This window comes from Podarcis pityusensis (assembly GCF_964106645.2).
Source record: "Podarcis pityusensis genome assembly, chromosome: 15".
In the NCBI taxonomy this organism is placed as follows: Eukaryota; Metazoa; Chordata; class Lepidosauria; order Squamata; family Lacertidae; genus Podarcis; species Podarcis pityusensis.
The window spans coordinates 183,209-198,910 of record NC_138040.1 but is presented as its reverse complement, the minus strand read 5'-3'; the positions used below and the strand labels follow the sequence as shown (position 1 = coordinate 198,910).

At 48.8% G+C, this 15,702-nt stretch overlaps 1 protein-coding gene across 1 annotated transcript in view; it reads right to left on the bottom strand.

Annotated features, from left to right (window-relative positions):
* SPAG5 (sperm associated antigen 5) overlaps window positions 1-15,146 on the bottom strand; it is a 29,467-nt gene extending 14,321 nt beyond the window's left edge. Inside the window, exons 1-9 of the mRNA XM_080984074.1 lie at window positions 15,036-15,146; window positions 11,358-13,066; window positions 9,514-9,706; window positions 5,789-5,908; window positions 4,886-4,978; window positions 4,568-4,660; window positions 2,588-2,707; window positions 1,578-1,670; window positions 1,000-1,101 (exon numbers count right to left, since the gene is read on the bottom strand). Coding sequence (XP_080840200.1) covers window positions 1,000-1,101; window positions 1,578-1,670; window positions 2,588-2,707; window positions 4,568-4,660; window positions 4,886-4,978; window positions 5,789-5,908; window positions 9,514-9,706; window positions 11,358-13,066; window positions 15,036-15,044 — 2,532 coding nt within the window. The 5' untranslated portion in view covers window positions 15,045-15,146. The remainder of the gene's footprint in view (window positions 1-999; window positions 1,102-1,577; window positions 1,671-2,587; window positions 2,708-4,567; window positions 4,661-4,885; window positions 4,979-5,788; window positions 5,909-9,513; window positions 9,707-11,357; window positions 13,067-15,035) is intronic.
* Between the last annotated feature and the right edge of the window lie 556 nt (window positions 15,147-15,702).

The following is a 15,702-nucleotide window of genomic DNA, read 5'->3' as shown; positions in this document are numbered from 1 at the left end:
TATATAAACCACATGTCTGAAGCAGCACAGGAAAGCAGTCCTGGAACCATTCTGGCTCCCAGACTGACCAAATGTTTTCTCTGCGAGGTCAAAGGAAAATGGAAAAGCCTCCCTATTGTCTTTTCATTCACAAAACCTGTCTTAAGGGTATATCTGTGTATGAATAGGGTGAGCCTGTGACCTGGCTCAGGAACTAAGTATTTATCATTACAAAAGACTGGCCAGGCTCCCCAGGGTATCCAATCAAGTGACCATTAATAGGTAACCTGCCAGACAGAAGATAAACAATGACAGGAGGTAAACAACGTACTCAGATTTCTCTTGAGCCACACCCCTTTCTGTGACGTAGGTATGATGTTTCTGGGGGTGGTCTTGGACTCCAAGGCGGGCAATTTAAAATGTCTATATAAGTGCGGGCACACCCGGGTTCTGGGTCCTCCTCCTTTCCTGCGTGTGAGGGGAGCACCCTGTTGCAACAGATCAATAAAGATCAGGCTTACGAGCTGCTTTGCTTCTCAATATTCTCTGGTTGGCCTCTGTTATTTTCTCTGACAGATGGAGAACCTACAAAGGACTCTATAAGGGCCCCATAAGGGAATAAGGGCAGATTTTCGTTTATTACAACTCCATGAATGGCAACGAGGCAGAACACGTTCGCAAACACCAACATAGAAATATTGTCAGAAGGACTGGTCTTATCTCAAACAGCCGTTGTGACTGAGTGGAGAACAGCCCCAAAATCTCACACCACTCGCCCCAGAACAGAACTATAGTGGGGAAAACGGCACAATGAGGCATTATGGAGATATGGTGGAACCTCCAAGTTCAGAGGCAGTCTACCCCAGAACACCGGGAACCAGGGAAATGGAGGGAGAGAGCAAGAGTCTTTGGCGCAAAGGGAGAAACAGGACTGGATTTGGGGCTGGGGGCCCGATCCAGCCCTTTGAGACACATACACCCTCCTCCCTGGTTCAGTTCCACCCCCAAGAGAAGACTTGCCTCGTGGTGCTGGGCGAGCTCCTGCTGGGCTGCCCTCACCCTCTGGACCATCTGCCCCATTGTGACTCGGAATCGGCCCGCCAGGGTCCTCATGGCCTCATACTGGAGAGAGAGAGAGATTTAGTCCCCCCGTCGGAGAAGTCTGGCAAAGGCCTTGGTCCTGTATACCTGAAGGAGCGTCTCCACCCCCATCGTTCAGCCCGGACACTGAGGTCCAGCGCCGAGGGCCTTCTGGCGGTTCCCTCATTGCGAGAAGTGAGGTTACAGGGAACCAGGCAGAGGGCCTTCTCGGTAGTGGCAACCGCCCTGTGGAACGCCCTCCCTTTAGATGTCAAGGAATTAAGCAGCGATCTTATCTTTAAAAGACATCTGAAGGCAGCCCTGTTTAGGGAAGTTTTAAATATTTAATGCTGTATTGTTTTTAACACTCAATTGGGAGCCGCCCAGAGTGGCTGGAGAAACTCAGCCAGATGGGCAGGGTATAAATAATAAATTATTATTATTATTATTATTATTATTATTATTATTATTATTATTTTAAAGGGAGCTGGGGAGGCCAGGAGTGAATCAGGACTCACGTTGCGCCCCATCTTCGCCCAGTTGCTCTGCAGGGCTGTCGCGAGGCAGGCCTCCTCCGCCAGGTGTTTGGCGTAGCCACCCGAGAGATCAGACTGCAGAAACGAAAAACGGGAAAAGTGTGCGGATGAAAGAGAGGAGCTTCCTTCAGGGGCTCGCAGCAGAGCAGGAAAGGGGTCCGAACAGGGCAGCCAGAAGGAGCGCCATGGAGAAAGGGGCTTTTGCGTTTCAAGGAGAGTAGAAGACAACACAATTGAAGTTTATTACAATTCAGTGGCAAGAGAAATGGATGAACTACACAGAACTGGCTAAATTGACCTACAAATTGAGAGATCAGGACACCTGTGATTTTAAAGAAGAATGGGAACTTTTCACATATTACTTAAAAAGACAACAAAAGGAATTGGACTCCTTGGCAGGTTTTGAATAAACACAGACAACTTTATTGTTAACATAGTAGATAGATAATATAAGGATTTATACAATTTTACAGTATGCAGAGAATAATACGAGTTGAGAAATCAGAGAGAGGAGCTGAGGGAAGTCTTGGGGTTTTGATGGGGAGGTGGGGGGGAGAATGATGAATATGAGATGTTTTGATATTTTGTTATGTTGAAATTGTCAAAAAAAAATTAATGAAAAAAGTAGTTTATTACAATTACGCATGGCGAGGAAAGAGAGGACAAGGAAAAGTTTTTGTCCCTCTCTCGTAACCCTGGGAGTCACGGGCATCCAATGAGGCTGAACAATGGACAGATTTTTAAAAGTTCTTCATCACACAGCGCAGGGTTAAACCACGGAACTCCTTGCCACAAGGGGCAGGGATGGATGCTCTTTTTGAGCTGTGTCCTATACGTCCGTCCCTGTCAAAACCAGCAGAAGGCCACATGCAGACTCCGCAAAAGGCGCAGCACCTTAAAAATTAAAACCCGTTTGCAGGCGATTGGAAAGATCTGAGACCCTGGAACCCAGAGGTTGGGGCCAGGCCCCCGGTGCCTCCTTCCCCGCTCACCTGGAGTGCGTTGGCCTCCACCAGCAGGGTGCGGAGACGCCGCCAGGACCCGCAGTCCTGCTCCAGCTGCCCGATGCGTTGGGTGGCGTGTTTCCGGAACAACTCCAGAACGTGGTCTGCCTGCAAGGAGCGAACGGAGGCGGAAGAGGGATTACACAGGGAACTTTTCTGTCAGAGGATTCGCACAACTAACCCTTCCCCTCTGCATGCAGAAGACCCCAAATTCAATCCTCCGCGGCGATTCCGGGTAGGGCTGGGAGAGACCCAGCCAGCCTGAGAGCTACTGCCCGCCAGTGCAGGCGATACTGAGTTCGATGGACTGATGGTCTGAACCATAATCAGGGAATTATGGTGCCCCATGTTTCCCCCACAAACAGAACAGAAAAGCTGGCAGGGCTCATCCGCCCACCTGCATCTTCCTCTGTGCTCAAGAGACCTGTGACATCAAAAAGCTTGCCTCTTTTTTTTTAACCTACCCTGAGCTAAGCAGTCTTTACAGAAAAGAGTAACACCTCTTTTAAAAAACAAGGTGTTTTTTTTTAAAAAAAAACTTATTTACTTCTTATAAGCTGTTTCCTTTATGAATAATTATTAAGATTTTTCTAATTATAACTTAAATATCCACAAAGTCTCCTGCAGACATTAATTGAAACAAGTCCAGGTATGTATTTTAGGGCACTGTTTTGCGAAGTATTCTCTGCATTTTCCCCATGCTTTTTGAAACTCTTGTCTAGTATCTCTAATTGTATTTTGCATCTCCTACAGGCATAGGCAAACTCGGCCCTCCAGATGTTTTGGGACTACAACTCCCATCATCCCTAGCTAGCGAGACCAGTGGTCAAGGATGATGGGAGTTGTAGTCCCAAAACATTTGAAGGGCCGAGCTTGCCTATGCCTGGTCTATTACTCTGCAAGCCTATGTTCCTGTTTCAGTCCCTAAGAGGTGTTTGACAGCGGAAGGGACTCTCCTCACCTGGGGGCTTTTAAGCAGAGTTTAGATGGCCATCTGTCTCGGATGTTGAGATTTGTGCACTGCAGGGGGCTGGAGAAGACCCTCAGGCATCCCGGCCACCTCTGTAATTCTAGGATCACCATACCTGCCTTCCCCCACCTTGTAGTCTCTGCTTTTCAATTTGTATTGTATTATTTTATGTACTGTGGGCTTGCCGTTGTTTTATTGATTGTAGTTTAGAAATTATTTATTGCAACTGTTGAGTGGATTTCTGTTTAACTTTTATATGTTATTATTATTTAATACTGTTCTAATGATTGCTGAATGTTACTTTTTTGATGTAGGCTGCCTATTTTAAAGTTTTATTATCACATTTTTGTATTGCATTAGATTGTCATAAGTTGTACATTTTTCGTTTCTTCAGCTTGTAAACCGCCTTGAGTATTGTAAGATAGAAAGACAGCATAGAAATTAAAAAATTAACTTTAAAAAATGATGATACCCACCCAAGTATTTTTCCCCAGAAAGAACCTGCTGTTGGGGTAACTTGAAGGAGTTTTTAATGGTTTGGATTTTCACTTATGCAAATATTGCTGTTGTTATTTTAACCTACAACTCTGTACAGTGGGACCTCGGGTTAAGTACTTAATTCACTCCGGAGGTCCGTTCTTAACCTGAAACTGTTCTTAACCTGAAGTACCACTTTAGCTAATGGGGCCTCCCGCTGCCGCTGCGCAGAGCACGATTTCTGTTCTCATCCTGAAGCAAAGTTCTTAACCCGAGGTACTATTTCTGGGTTAGCGGAGTCTGTAACCCGAAGCGTATGTAACCCGAGGCACCACTGTATTGCTTTGCTACCCGGTTTTCTGGTGCCTACGTGTTCTTGTATAATAAAATAAACAAACAAAGGTTGGACAGGCCCCCTGTCAGGGATCATCCATCCGGCGGGACTCCTGCATTGTAAGGGGTCAGAATAGATGATCCCTGGGGTTCTCGTTCCAACTCTATGGTTCTGCGATTCTACGCACCGCCTCCTTGTCTCTCAGGGTCTTCTTCCTTTCGTCCTCAATCCGGCTCCACTTCTCCCGGATGCGAGAGATCAGGTTGCCCAACTGCTTTTGCTGCAAGAGAGAGAGAGAAATAATAATAAATAACAACAATAATAATTTTTTATTTATACCCCGCCCTTCCCGGTTCAAAAACCGGGCTCAGGGCGGCTAACAACAAATTTAAAACACTTAATCGTAAAAGCAGCATAAAATACAGTATAAAAGCATGAATAACAATAACATTTGAAGGTCAGGGACCCTCCTGCCGGGGGGTGGGAGGGAGAAACAGACTCTCACCTGCTGGCTAAGGGAGCGACGGTCATCCTGAAGGCGTTGGAAGGAGGCTTCGGCTGTCTCTCGGAGAAACGTGGAATCCAAAAGGCATCCTCTCTGCAGGCAGAATGGGAGCCAGATCAACACACACGGCGCCAAAGGCTCTTTATAAGCTATCTCAGCTTACAAGGAACAGCCTGGTGCAGTGGTTAGAGCACTGGACTGGAACCCGGGAGAGAGCAGGGCTCAAATCCCCCGCACTCCTTCTGGCGGTTCCCTCGCTGCGAGAAGCCAAGTTACAAGGAACCAGGCAGAGGGCCTTCTCGGTGGTGGCACCAGCCTTGTGGAACGCCCTCCCACCAGATGTCAAACAACAACTACCCGACTTTTAGAAAACATCTGAAGGCAGCCCTGTTTAGGGAAGCTTTTAATGCTTAAAAGACTATTGTATTTTATTATTCTGTTGGAAGCCGCCCAGAGTGGCTGGGGAAACCACAAATAATAAATAATTATTATTATTACTATTACTATTATTATTATTACTCGGCCATGCAGCTCTCCCTGGGTGTTCTTGGGCCAGTCCTCCTTGCCTCCCCCTGGCCCCAACTACCTCACAGGGTTCGTTGTGGGGATAAAATGAGCAGGGCGAGGAGAACCACACCTGCCCCCCTTGAGGAAAAGGTGGGATTTAAATGCAACAAGTTGAATAAATCAGCAGTCAAACCCCTCAAGCGGAAGACCTCGCTGCCATCGGCATCACCGCTCAAAAATTAATTTCCAGCAATTCAGGGTGGGAAACCAGCCTCGAAGCTGGTGCCAGGGGTGAGGGGCACCTGTAACCCTCCGGACACCACCGGACTCTGTCTCCCCTCACCCTCCCCTCACACCTATTTGCATGCCCAGCAACCAACCAACCAACCAACCCACCATCTCATCTGTGGCTGTGGCCAGCCTCTCAACCAGAGCACGCTGGTTCTTCAGAGTCTTTTGAAGGGGGTCGTGTCTCTTCCAGAGGGCCTCGTACATCTCACGGTACAGCTGCACCTCCTGGGAAATGCAACAATTATTACTAATAGTAGCAGCAGCAGCACCACACAAACTGCTTCCAACAGAAAAATAGAATCATAGAGCTGGAAGGGAACCCCAAAAGTCATCCAGACCAACCCCCTGCTGCCACGCAGGAGCCACAACTAAAGCATCCCCAACAGATGGCCACCCAACCTCTGCTTAAAAATCTCTAAGGAAGGAGAGTCCACCATCTTCAGAAGGAGACCGCTCCACCATCGAACGGCTCTTACTGCCAGAAAGTTCTTCCTGATGTCTAGTTTTTTAAGCAAGGGAGTAGATGGCCAGTTGTCGGAGATCCTTCAGCTGAAATTCCTGCATTGCGGGGGGTCAGACTAGATTTTCTCTGGGGGTCCCTCCAAAGCCTACTATTCTTTGTGCAGTGGAACCTCAGTAGCCGAACGTAATCCATTCCGGAAGACCGTTTGACTTCCGAAACGTTTAACAGCCGAGGCTCGACGGATGGCCCCGCAAAATCCATTGAGAAAATGGAGAAGCTGTTTGACTTCCAAGGCGCGTTTGAGAAACAGTTTCTATCCAAATGCGATTTCGGTTTTAAACGCAGTGTAGGTAGTCTCTATGTGAGTACAGTATATTGAATTCAATTATGGGGTATCAGAGTTTTTAGGGGCTAACCAGGCTGGGATAGTTGGGATAGCAGGCTTGTTGGGTTGTCAATGTCTGGTGTAGATTTTTCAGTTTCGTTGTTCTGTATGGGACAATGACAATAAAGATTATCGTATCGTATCGAAAGTGGAAGCAATTACAGTGGTACCTTGGTCGAAATAAAAAAATTCCTTCCTGTAGCACCTTAAAGACCAACTAAGTTAGTTCTTGGTATAAGCTTTCGTGTGCATGCACACTTCTTCAGATACACACGAAAGCTTATACCAAGAACTAACTTAGTTGGTCTTTAAGGTGCTACAGGAAGGAATTTTTTTATTTCGACTATGGCAGACCAACACGGCTACCCATCTGTAAGTGGTACCTTGGGTTACATACGCTTCAGGTTACATATGCTTCAGGTTACAGACTCCGCTAACCCAGAAATAGTACCTTGGGTTAAGAACTTTGCTTCAGGGTGAGAACAGAAATTGTGCGGCGGCAGCGGGAGGCCCCATTAGCTAAAGTGGTGCTTCAGGTTAAGTACAGTTTCAAGTTAAGAATGGACCTCCGGAACGAATTAAGTACTTAACCTGAGGTACCATTGTACTTCTGGGCTTTTGGCGTTCAAAAACCAAAACGTTTGGCTTCTGAGACGCTCAAAAACCACGGTTCCACTGTATGGTACTAATTTTAGGAGTTCTAGAAGAGAGTGCAGGCTCTTCAGACCTCAAAGACCACTCTCCCAGCATGGATTTCCCTTTCCCTCGCTCACCAGATCTGCCAAACACAGGCGCTGCCCACAAAACACACACACACACACACACACACACATCCCGTCCCCGGCAGAGAGACAAAGCCGGGGTCAGCCCCTGCTGTCCATGTGCAGCCGTGCAAGGCTTAATGCCCGCTGGCACGCTGCAGGAATCCGCTGCCGAGAGAGAGAACGTGGCTTGGCCGCGTGAGGAACCCAGTGGCGCGAGAATGACCAGGCCGGCCAGCTGGTTTCAGCCCTGAACGGCTGGACCATCTTTGTGCAACGCTGAAGCAGCGTGGTGCAGTGGTTAGAGTGCTGGACTAGGACCTGGGAGAGACCAGGGTTCAAATCCTCCCACTCGGCCACAAAGCTATATTAAAATAAGGAAAATTCTCAGGGATGATTCACACCCTGGCCGGCACTTTCTTGATCTCCTGCCCTCGGGTAGAAGCTATAGAAGCCTGATTAGTCGCACCAACAGGGTGAAGAACAGCTTCTATCCGTGGGCTGTTAGGCTGCCGAATGAAAAGATGAAAACAACAGGGCAACTGACTTTCAGGTTTGGTGGGTGTGCGTCAGAAAACAAGGTGAATTAAGACTAAGAGAGCTGAGTGGGGGGTGCTCGTGTAATCTCACTGTATGCAAGTTGTACAAGTCACAATAAAGTCTTTCAATTTCAGTAAAGTCTTTCAATTTATAAATAATTATTTATTATTTATAAATATATTATTTATATCCCGCCCATCTGGCTGGGTTTCCCCAGCCACTCTGGGCGGCTCACAGTAAATATAAAAACATAATAAAACATCAAACATTAAAAAACAGAATCTTATACAGACGATAGATAAACCACTAAATTAAGGTTACCTGACGTCCCCATTTCCTGGGGACAGTCCCTGGATTTACAAACCAGTCCCCTTAACAAAATCCATTGAAGTTGAAAAGTGTCCCTGGATTCATTGAAAAAAATCTGGCAAGTTTACAATAAATCAACAGAAAATAATAAAAATAAATAAATAAATATATATATATATATATATATATATATACTCAAACTAGTCACTGCCTCTCAACCTAATCTACCTTGCAGCGTTGTTGTGGTGATTACATGGGGGGGGGACCACGTACCCCCCCTTGGAGAAAAAAGGTGGACTATAAATCCACTCTGCACTGACCCAGCAGAAGCCTCCCTCATTTCAGTTAATAACAATAATAATAAAAATAAATTTTTATTTATACCCCGCCCTCCCCAGCCAAGACCAGTTGTGTGGCCTCCCTTGCCGGGTGATGGCGAGATCTCACAAAACTTGTGCAGATATCCGTGGCTGGATGAGGCCTCCTCCTTCTCTACCCGGGTCTCTTCCCTGCCAGTGTTAGAAACTGGGACAGAAAAACTAGGAGCAAATGGCTCCTGGGACCTGGATTGTGGGCGCCAAAACAGAACGTCTAGTCGCCATTTTGGGGGGGGGGGGGAGTCAGCAACATTTTTTATTTATCATTTTGATAAGCATGAGTTAATATGCAATTCACGTAAGTGACACATTGTTAATATCACATTTCTAGCAGAAATTGTTAATACAGTGGTACCTTGGGATGCGAACGGGATGCGTTCTGGAGCCCCGTTCGCATCCTGAATAGAACGTAAGATGCGACAGTGCGTCTGCGCAGGTCGCGTTTTGCTGCTTCTGCGCATGCGCGTGATGTCATTTTGAGCATCTGTGCATGCACGAGCGGCGAAACCTGGAAGTAATGTGCTCCGTTACATCCGGGTTGCCACGGAGCACAACCTGAAAGCGCTCAACTTGAAGCACATTCAACCCAAGGTAGACTGTACATGTTTAATTTGGTGTTGGCAATAAAAATATTGGTACCATACTTTTCAAAACACTCTACTCTTTCTTGATTCAGGTAGGTAGGCGTGTTGGTCTGATGCAGTCAAAATATATAAAAAAATTGTCCAGCAGCACCTGAGAGACCAACTAAGTTTGTTCTTGGTATAAGCTTTCGTGTGCACACTGGGCAATTTTTTAATTTTTTATCTACTCTTTCCTGTTAAATTCCTTGGCCTATTGTCTATCCTTAACTTCGAGGCTTCAAAGCACCTACATTTCAGAAATCCTGGAGTGTCAAGCCAGGCGCAAAAAAATGAGGCGCTCGCAAATGGAGAATCTTTAGGCGCCAAATGCGCCTGGTGCCCTGCTAATTTCGAACCCTGTTCCCTGCTTACCTGGCTGGGCTCAGAGATGGGGGTCTGGGTGGCTGCGTCCCTTTGATCCGCCGGTCCCACGCAGGCAGGCAACCTCTGGGAATTCAGGCAGTCCCGGATCTCCCGGGAAAGGGCTTCCACGACGATCTGGGAGCTGGCCAGGTGCTCCTCTAGCTCTGCCCGAGACAGGCTGCGCAGCTGGTCCTGAGACAAGCTAGGAGGAAACAGCAAAGAGGCCACCTGTGGTTTGCCGCATTGCAGGGGGCTGGACTAGAGGACCCTCAAGGGCCCTTCCAACTCTAGGATTTGGAGTCCCTGCTTTGCATGCAGGTCCGGGGTTCAAATCCCGACATTGCCAGGGCTAGCTGGGGGAACAGTCCAAGTCGGGGTGGCGTGGGGGGAATAAAAACCACAACAGCCTCACGTGTGCTGGGGAAGAGGTGCAGCCAGGTGGCTGAACACCTGCTTGGCATGCAGAAGGGCCCTGGGTTTGGTCCTCCCGCTTGGAAGGTGTCTGAGATCCTGGGGAGCTGCTGCCGGTCAGAGGAGGCCATGCTGAGCTCGGCGGACTAACGCAGCCTGGCATTTATGGCAGCTTCCAACATATGCCACATAATCCCCCTTCCGCAGAACCTCCCTGCCTACTGATATTAAGCCGGTGACTTCACCGTACTGTTCAATGCCTCTTAAGGCATTTGTGGTAAGACGAGCCTGGCTAAACACTGAGAAAAGTCAAGGTGAACTTTAACCTGTTTTAGGATTTTTTTAGTTTTGCTGATTTCCCCCAATAATTTTATTGTTTCATCTTTTCGTAAACTGCTTTGAGGGTGGTAGTTGTTGTTTTTATATTCAAGCAGTGGGAAAAAGAAAAAAAATTATTTCATACATTTTTTAAAGACTTCTGTCTTTACCCCGTCCTGCTTTTAAGAAAAAAATACATGTGTCCCTATCTCTGCCCCCAGAGGCAGAAGTGACGACTCTGTGGACCTCTTCCATCCCCTTCAAGGCCCAATCCCAATCCCAGGGCCGCTGTTTATCAGCTCCACCTGGTACGCAGGCTGAGACCCTTCCTGCCCGCAGACTGTCTCGCCAGAGTGGTGCATGCTCTGGTTATCTCTTGCTTGGACTACTGCAATGCGCTCTATGTGGGGCTACCTTTGAAGGTGACCCACAAACTACAACTAAACCAGAATGCAGCAGCTAGACTGGTGACTGGGAGCGGCCGCCGAGACCATATATCACCGGTCTTGAAAGACCTACATTGGCTCCCAGTACGTTTCCGAGCACAATTCAAAGTGTTGGTGTTGACCTTTAAAGCCCTAAATGGCCTTGGCCCGAGCGTCTCCACCTCCATCTTTCTGCCCGGACACTGAGGTCCAGTGCCGAGGGTTTTTTTGGCTTCACTGCGAGAAGCCAAGTTACAGGGAACCAGGCAGAGGGCCTTCTCGGTAGTGGCGCCCACCCTGTGGAATGCCCTCCTAGAAGATGTCAAAGAGAAAAATAACTAACAAAATTTTAGAAGACATCTGAAGGCAGCCCTGTGTAGGGAAGCTTTTAATGTTTAATAGGTTATTGCATTTTAGTGTTTTGTTGGAAGCTGCCGAGAGTGGCTGGGGAAACCCAGCCAGATGGGTGGGGCATAAATAATAATAATAATAATAATAATAATAATAATAATAATTAGTGCCTAGCCTCTCTCTTTGCAAAGAGGAGGGGCTAAGGGGTCCCCTTCACAGGTGCTCTTTCTGCCCCCCCCCCCAAGCCAGACCTTCGAGACCTGGACGCAGCGGCTGGATGGAGCAGACAGACACCAACGGAGGGTCTCCGTCCCCAGAGAAGACCTGGGTCTTAGGCGCTCTACTTACTGCCACAGCAGGGAGTCTGTTTCTGCTGTGCTGTCCTTGGTCAAAGCCCTCTCCTCCAGGGAGGTGTTGACACCAGTCTCCAGGAGGCTCAGAGGCGACATCCAGGTTGCTGCCGAAACCAGAGAAACAGCCGCCTTCCTCTGCTGCCACAGGACAGAAGCCGTATTCATGGGGGATGTGTTGAGTCCTGTCTCCAGGATGTTCAGAGGGAGGATCTGGGAAGCTGCAGGCGACACAAAGGCCGAAACGATGCCATTATCCCTCTCTTGCTCCTGGTCCTCCGAGGATGCATTTGGTCCAGCCTCCAGGAGCCTCAAAGGAGAGACTGAAGCGAGGCTGTTGTCCTCCTCCTGTTCTTGGATAGAAGCCTTGTCCTGCAAAGATGCATTTGGTCCAGCCTCCGGGAGACTCAGCTGGGGGACTGAAATAAGACCATTGTCCTTCTCGGGATGCAGGGTGGAACCCTTGTCCTCTGAAGACACATTTGAGTCCAGGAGCCTCAAGGGTGACGCCCAAGTCATTTCAGGAACCACAGAGACTGAAGTGATGCCATTATCCCTCTCCTGTTCGTGGACAGAAGTCTTGTCCTCTGAGCATGCATTTGGTCTGATCTCCAGGAGACTCAAGCCAGAGACTGAAGCGAGGCCATTGTCCTTCTCCTCTTGCTGGATGGAAGCCTTGTCCTGCAAAGATGCATTTGGTCCAGCCTCCAGGAGACTCAGCTGGGGGACTGAAATAAGACCACTGTCCTTCTCGGGATGCAGGATGGAACCCTCGTCCTCTGAGCATGCATTTGGGCCGGCCTCTAGGAGCCAAGAGGGGGACGTCCAAGTCATTTCAGGAACCACCGAAACTGGAGTGATGCCATTGTCCTTCTCCTGTTCTTGTGCAGAAGCGTTGTCCTGCAAAGATGCATTTGGTCTGACCTCCAGGAGACTCAAGGGAGAGACTGAAGTGATGCCATTGTCCTTCTCCTCTTGCTGGACAGAAGCCTTGTCCTGCAAAGATGCATTTGGTCCAGCCTCCAGGAGACTCAGTTGGGGGACTGAAATAAGACCATTGTCCTTCTCAGGATGCAGGTCAGAACCCTCATCCTGTGAGCGTGCATTTGGGCCGGCCTCCAGGAGCCTCGAGGGGGACATCCAGGTCACTTCAGGCATCACAGAAACTGAAGTGAGGCCACTGTCTTTCTCTTTTTCCTGGACAGAAGCCTTATCCTCCCAGGATGCATTTGGTCCAGCCTCTAGGAGACTCAGTTGGGGATGCAGGTCAGAACCCTTGTCCTGCAAAGATGCATTTGGTCTGGCATCCAGGAGCCAAGAGGGGGACGCCCAAGTCATTTCAGGAACCACAGAGACTGAAGTGATGCCATTATGCTTCTCCTGTTCGTGGACAGAAGTCTTGTCCTCTGAGCATGCATTTGGACCGGCCTCCGGGAGACTCAATGGGGAGACTGAAGTGAGGCCACTGTCCTTCTCCTCTTGCTGGATGGAAGCCTTGTCCTCCGAGGATGCATTTGGGCCGGCCTCTAGGAGGCTCCGAGGGGACCTCCCGGTTCCTGCAGAGCCTGGGGCGACGCTCTTCCCATCTTGCAAGGCAGGGAAGGGGAGACTTTCTCTTTTGGGGGTTTCCAAAGCCAGGTTTGGCTCGGCCATCTCCTGTGGGTGGCTGTCTCGGAGTGAGTTGCCAGGCAGCCGTTCCTGGCTGGGCTGCAGAAGCAAAAAAACCAACACAGGCTCATAGGATGTTGCAGAAATGTGAGAGCTGGGTTCAAATCCTGACTCAGCCAGGATGTTCACAGCAGAGGGGAAACGGAGGCAACTGCTCTCTCTCAGCCTTACCTACCACACAGGGTTGTGTGAAGCTGAAATAGTTTGCGGTGGGGGGGGATCGAAATGCAATAAAAATAAATAAAACAGGTCCTTTTCGATTGGGGCACCACCACAATGCCATTCCAGGTGGTGATAAAATGCTAAACTTCTTGGACTGATTTTTATGATTCTGCGTTTCACTATTGAGAAAACAGTCCTCAGAGAGCAGCCTTGATTTCACTCGTTTTTTAGTGACTTTTATTTCGTTAGGGCTGCCATTTTCCCGGACACTACTGGGATTTCAAAGGTGGAATTGACGTCCAGGGGTTTTCCTTTCAAAAAGCTCAGTAATGTTGGGGTTTTCCTTAAAAAAGCTCAACAACTTTTGCGGTGTCCTGGTTTTTACTTTTTGATACATGGCAACCCTAATTCCGTTTATTCATTACATTTGCATTGCGCCTTTTCCTTCCAGGAGCTCAAGGTGGCGTCCCTGGTTCTCCCCCTCCTCATTTAATCCCCACAATGACCCTGCGAGGCAGGTTAGGCTGAGAGAAGGCAAGGACTGGCCCAAGGCCACACCCAGTGAACACCCTGGTCTCCCCTATGCTCAAACCCCTACCCCCCACTGGTCCTCTGGGTAAGCTGCCTTGGCCAGGAGGGCTTGTAAAAGGCAGAAAGGCAGGCCAGGCCATTTGTTTCGACTTATTCTTACAGTATGTCTGTGCTGTGGGGGAGCTTCTGGGAAGGCTGATTTAGAGGAAGCCAAGAGTAAGGCCTACATGCCTATGGCTGGATGACCTTTGGGAGTCCTTTTCAACTCTACGACTTCTTCCGAGGTGCCCTCCATCCATAGCTGTCAACTTTTCCCTTTTCTTGCGAGGTATCCTATTCAGAATAAGGGAATTTTCCCTTAAAAAAAATGGAAAAGTTGACAGCTATGCCTCCATCCATTACTAGCGGCTTGGCTGCTCAATATTCTCTGGTTGGCCTCTGTTATTTTCTCCTACAGATAGAAAACCTACATAAGGACCCCATACTGGCTCTTGGATAAGGATAAAGGAGCAGTTGTTTCTTATAACACCAGGAAACCCAGGAACTTGTAAATATCCCTACTGTATCCCTCGATGGGTGTACAGTGGTGGGAAAGGGAGGTTGGGGCACACCTGGCGAGTCGGTTTCCGCCAGAAAACCCCTCCCTGTTTGTGACACATGCATGATGATGGACGCATGATGCTTCACCAAAGGTGTTTATGGGGGAAAGGGGAAACTTATATAAAAGTAAGAGAATCCTTTTGTTCGGGGCTTCTTCCTGCTTCTTCTATGGGGTGGGTGGAAGTTCTGTTGCTGAAATCTTGGAGGTGATTCTTTTAATAATAATAAATAATAAATGTTATTTATACCCCACCCTCCCCGGCCAGAGCCGGGCTCAGGGCGGCTAACACCAATAAAATCACAGTAAAAACATAATTGGGGGCGGGGGGAGAACCAATTTAAAATACAGGTTAAAATGCAATTTAAAATGCAGCTTCATTTTAAAAGTAGCCAATAGATCAAGAACGGAAGGGTCAGTCTGAGTCCAAACCAAAGGCCAGGCGGAATAGCTCTGTCTTGCAGGCCCTGCGGAAAGACGTCAAGTCCCGCAGGCGGGGGAGGGAGCAGGGGAGGAGAGTGCGGCGCAGTGGCTAGAGTCCTGGACGGGACCTGGGTTCAAAGGCCCCCCACGAAGCTCCCTCGGAGCTGATCCTCCTCTCCCCGCCCCCCACCCAAGGAAGTTGAGGGTCTGGCCTCAAGCCCCCTTCCCGGGCGCTGGCATGAGCTGGAGGAGGGCGGGGGGGGGCGCAACCCCCCAACAAAACCCGGGACTCACCGGCTCCATGGCGCCCCGAGGTCCGGCCAAGAGCGCGCCCCGCGGGGGAAACCCAGCGCCCTCGCTTTTTTTGAATGAAACCGCCGAGTGACGCCACCGGAGGAGGCGGAGCCAATGAGGGGAGAGTGAGTGGGAGGGGCCCGAGCTCGGCCCCGCCCCCCCGCGCACAAGAGCTTCTGCAAAACGTTTCAAGCTCCGCTGCTGCCGGCGGAAGATACTCTGCAGGGCGCAATTGCCAGCCAAGCCGATTCGGCTCTTGCACAAATGCAAATCGTTCTGCATGAAAGAAGAATAGTGCTTTCATTTTCGGAATGTATAGAAAACAGACAGAACAATTCCCTCCCTGGGGAACGCCCTCCCACCAGATGTCAAAGAGAAAAACAACTACCAAACTTTCAGAAGACATCTGAAAGGCAGCTCTGTAGCTGGAAGTTTTCGATGTTTGACCAGGGGTAGGCAAACTAAGGCCCGGAGCCGAATCCGGCCCAATCGCCTTCTAAAGCCGGCTCCTGGACGGTCCAGGAATCAGTGTGTTTTTACATGAGATAAATGTGTCCTTTTATTTAAAATGCATCTCTGGGTTATTTGTGGGGCATAGGAATTTGTTCTTTTTTTTTCTTTTCCAAAATACATTCATTCATTTTTTCCCTCCAAAATATAGTCCGGC